We start from the raw sequence: 4,980 nt of genomic DNA, 5'->3' as shown, positions 1-4,980 counted from the left end.
TTCACACCACAGCTGGCTAAGAAAACATTTCTAGTGCCATTTTTAATAAAAGACATACGCAGATGAAAATTTGAGCCATGCCTGGTGGCTACTGATATACTTCCTTGAATACATTTCCTCAGAGTCATTGTCTGAACTATATATAGTCTGAATCTTGTATCATTTGAGCCATGCAGGCTTATAAAGTGGCTTGTTTGGGGTTTTTTAATTGCTTAGATTATAAATTTTGCTCATTTCTATGGGCTATTGTTCACATTTCAGACCTTATGCCACCTAAAGATTTCGTACAGTTCTTCCCACATTTAGCAGTATCTCTTAGACAAACACAGGGAAAGTATTTTATATTATTAGAGGGCTGGGCTAGCCAAATAGCTCAGTGGATTAAAGCACATGCTTAGGCAGACAGGGGCTGGGAGTTTGATCCCCAGGCCTGCTGTGCTGACCCTACCCCCAGGGCATGCTAAGACAGCGATTGAGACTGGGCGTGGTGGCCCACACTGGTAATCCCAGAATTTGGGAGGCTATAAACAGGAGGATCACTAGGAGCCTGATCTACACAGTGAGACCCTGAAGACCCAATCCTAAATACACACACACACACACACACACACACACACACACACACACACACACATATATATATAGGCTGGAGATGGCTCACCAGTCTTAAGTGTCTGTGGCAAGCTCAAGGACCTGGGTTCAATTTCTGGTACTGCATGCCGTGCCAGCCCCCAGCACTGGGGAGGCAGAGACAGGAGGGTAGGTAGGTAGGTAAGTAAGTAATAATAAAATTTAAAGATAATAATGGCAGGATGGCAGGCTTCTGAACTGGAACCTTCCTTGTAACAAGGAAAGATTGGTGACCACCTGGCATGGAAGCTGCAGCAGGTTTAAAAATGATGTTGGGCCAGGGAGATGGCTCAGTGGAATAGGCGCTTGCCTGGCAAGCACAGGGACCTGAGTTCAATCCCCGGTTCCACCAAAAAGAAAAGTGTGACCTTGAGAAAGGCAAGAAAATTCTTGTATAGAAGGGTGCCCAGTGCCACCGTGTTGAGAAGGGAGGCAAGCACGAGACCGGGCTGAATCTCCGTTGTCTCTTTGAGTGGAAGACAGGTCAAGCTACTGGATTCTCTTACACAGATGCCAACAAGAGCAAAGGCATCATCTAGAGAGAGAGTACACTGATGAAGTATTTGGAGAATCCTAAGAAGTACATCCTTAGAATAGGAGTGATCTTTGCTGGCATGAAGAAGGGAGAAAAGAGGGCCAGCCAAAATGCTCAGCGGATTAAAGCTCCTGCTTAGGCAGATGCAGGGGCTAAGGTTTCAATCCCCGGCCTTCCATTCCAGCCCTGCCCCCAGGGTGCACTGAGACAGCGATTGAGACTGAGCATGGTAGTGCACACCCATAATCCCAGCAGGAGATTATTGGGAGGCTATAAACAGGAGGATCACTGTGAGTCCGATCTCCACAGTGAGACCCTGTAGACCCTGTACTAAATGCAAAAAAAAAAAAAAAGGAGGGAGAAAGTACAGACTTACTAGCTTACCTGAAAAAGGCTACTAATGAGTAATAGTCACTGCCTTATTACAGAACAGAATGTCTTGTGGCTTTTGTATGTGTACCATAATTTAATAGATCTCATAAGCCAGAATTGAGCTCATGAATGGCTGACAAAATATTTTTTTGGATGGTCCTGATTTAAGTAAAATTGGCTGGTAGTTAAATGGCTATTCTTTTTCAAGTTTTGATAGTAATTCCAGTTCAGTAAATACTATCACTGTTTTCCCTCTCTAAATGTTCATCTTTTCACAAAGATTGAGTTCTCATCTGAGAACTACTGAAGATAGGTTTTATGTTTAGATTTATATAACTGCTTATGTGAATATGTTTAAGTACTGGGAGAATCCGTCATTGTCTCAAAACCAAGTTAAGACTCCTGTTTCAATTTGTGTTAAAAGGGAGTGGTTGAACACAAGAAAGCAACATCTGTATTTTTGGTCTTGACAGTGCCAATTTAATTAGAATTCCCTGTACCGGGGCTGGGGGTATAGCTCAGTGGCAAAAGCACCTGCCTGGCAAGCACAAGGTTCTGAGTTCGATCTCTGGTACCACAAAAAATTAAAAAAAGAATTTGCTGTATCTAAAAAGTGCTGCCTATTACTTTACTGAAAAGCATTTTAGTGTGGTGTATGTATAATACCAAATAAAGAATATTTAACATTTAAAAATATGTAATAATAATATATTAGAAGTGCTAAGACACAGAATTTTTTAGAGAAGGAGTTAATGACTATTTTTGTTTTCCCAGGATTGGAACGAGTGACTATGCTGTTTTTGGGATTGCATAACGTGCGTCAGACCTCCATGTTCCCTCGGGACCCCAAACGACTCACTCCTTAAAGCTGCACTTTTTACACTTTCCAGTAGTCTATTGATCAGGCTGTTTTCCTTAGGTACTTAGGGTGTGCAAGAGAATAAATGTCTTACCTAAAGTGCCACTATTAATTTTTAATTTAGTCAGTATAGATTAATTTACAACAGATTTTTATAACGTCAAGGATGCTTCAGTAGGAAATGCTTGACCGTTTTAATGAGTTCATATTGTTATGTTATAAATTTATATTACTACAATAAACATTAAGAATTTTAAAGTTAAGATTATATAGTTTTTTTCTACATTATGGTTGCCACGGTACATCTTATATTTTCAATATTTGAACTGACTTTTTAAACTTTTAACATTGAGATAACAATTGGAGACACATCCAAGATTTTAACAAATTTGTAATTGGCAACTCATGGAAAAGTAGAGAGTATCAGTTCTTGAAACTTATACCCAGGAATCATGTAAAGCAAGTAAAAATACTGACTAGGAAATATTCGAAATAATATTGTACTAAATTGTTAAGTTCTTAACCTGAATTTCAATAAAATTTTAAAACTAATAGTAGTTAATGTAACTTTGTGGGAATCCGGGATTTTGTTGTTTTGTTTGTGTTACTGGGGTAAGAATCCAGAACCATCACACTAGATATATCACTGGACCTTTTAAGAAATTTCTTATTTGGAGACAACTTCTGATCCTCCGCCCCTAGCTTTGCAGAGTGCTGGGTTTACAGGCATGGCCCACTATGCCCAGCTGCAGTCTGATTTGTAACTGGTTTGTGGCATTTATACCTTGGGAAAAGAAAAACTACAAGGCTGTTTTTTGTAAATTACAGCCTAAAAATGTGCTAGGCAAGAGAGTCACCTTGAGCTTATGGCCAGCCTGGGGTACGTAAGCAAGTTCAGGGCAGCCTACACTACATAGTGAGACCCTATCTCAGAAAAGAAAAATGATAAATATTCAATATGTATTTGTATCAAAATGTAAGTTTAAATGGGTGTGAAAGGTTTTAAAGCTTGAATTGGTTAATAGAGTTCATTTCACATGGAATATTGTAGAATTTCCTTGTTTCTTAATTGGTACCAGTATTTAGTAAGTATCACTAAAATGCACTCCTGTCTTCCCCACGAAAAGATATGTCTGTATAAGAATTAATGATTATGGGGCCAGCAAGATAGCTCATTGGACTAAAAATGATCTATCTTGCTATGACAGGATATGAGCTGTCTTTGCTATGACAAAAGGATAGCACGGGGACTGGGGTTCAATCCCCAGCCCCACACACCATGCCAGCCCCACCCCAGAGCAGGCTGAGCCAGCTGCAAAGACCAGGTGTGGTGCACATATACAGTCCCAGCACTGGGAGGCTGAAAACAGGAGGATCTGCATAGTGAAACCCTGTACCAAGTACATTTTTTAAAAAAGAACAATTATGAATGTCTTCATTCTGTATTATGTATTTTAATGCTAATGATAATTTTATAGTGAAAAGCAACACCACATTGTAATGTAGATACTTTCTTTAAAAAAATATGAGGAAAAACAGGAGAGCCATAAAAGGAAGTCACCCCGGACCATAAACATCTGCCTAACATTTTCATTAATTAAAGGGAACATTGATTATTTTACCATCTAGATTATAAGGTCTTTAAAAGTAGAAACTTGAGTATTTATCTTTTATATTCTACCAGAGTGTCTTTAGTAGGCACCCAAAAGTGTTAGGTGACTTTAACTCACAGCAAAACCAAAATGAACTACTCAGTTACCCAACTTTGCACTGCTCTGGGACCAAATACCAGCACAACTTCATGGAGGAAGAGTATTTTTGTCCAGGGATTCATTCAGTCCACATTCATTCGGGATCCATTCCGCCTCCCAGGCAGAAACATCATGGCATCAGAGCATGATGGAACATGCCTCATGGCAGCCAGGGAGCAGTGCCAGAGGGAAAAACCCTCAAAAGCATGCCCAGTGACCGCCCTCTAACTGGGCCCCACCTCCTGAAAGTCCAGTCCAGCTGTGAGCATCAGTGGATGGATGATCCATGACCTAGTCATCTCTGAGTCTGAATCTAGTCAAATTGGCAGCTGGACCTAACCATTAGAACTGCTACAGCTGAGCGTGGTGATGAGCGCCTGTAGTCCCAGTACTCGGAACTGAGGCAGGGCATCTCCGTGAGTTTGAGGCTATCCTGGCTATATAGTGAGTTCAAGGTCAGCCTCAACTATGTAGTAAGAACATGTCCCCCCCCCAAAAAAAAAAAAAATTGCTGTCCATCTTCTTTTACGCTGATTCCTAGGCCCTAAGATAGTATAATAATGGCTCTGAAGCTGTTTTCAATTTCACATGATGGTAAATTCTTTCAAAATAGTTGGTAAGATCTTAGAGTGATAGTCTTTATTTGGTTATGAAGTGTTTTAAACACACCAACTACAGTATGATAAAATGGACAGCCCTCTATGCTACCCAGCTTTATCAAGTTGTAACTCAGTTGTTTCAAATCTTTTCGTTTGTAAGGGGAAAAGAAATTATGCTGTAGTTATGGCTTTCTATGTACTCTCCTAACCTATGTGAACTTAATGCTTTCTTGT

At 40.1% G+C, this 4,980-nt stretch overlaps 1 protein-coding gene across 1 annotated transcript in view; it reads left to right on the top strand.

The window, feature by feature from the left end:
• Dars (aspartyl-tRNA synthetase) overlaps positions 1–2,942 on the top strand; it is a 122,494-nt gene extending 119,552 nt beyond the window's left edge. The window contains exon 16 of the mRNA XM_023709691.1: positions 2,312–2,942. Within this exon, the coding sequence (XP_023565459.1) occupies positions 2,312–2,403 (92 nt within the window). The 3' untranslated portion in view covers positions 2,404–2,942. The remainder of the gene's footprint in view (positions 1–2,311) is intronic.
• Positions 2,943–4,980: the final 2,038 nt, after the last annotated feature.

Source organism: Octodon degus, unplaced genomic scaffold, assembly GCF_000260255.1.
Source record: "Octodon degus isolate 3935 unplaced genomic scaffold, OctDeg1.0 scaffold00014, whole genome shotgun sequence".
NCBI lineage: Eukaryota > Metazoa > Chordata > Mammalia > Rodentia > Octodontidae > Octodon > Octodon degus.
Note: the sequence above shows the minus strand (reverse complement) of the source record. Positions and strands in the feature narration are given on the sequence as shown.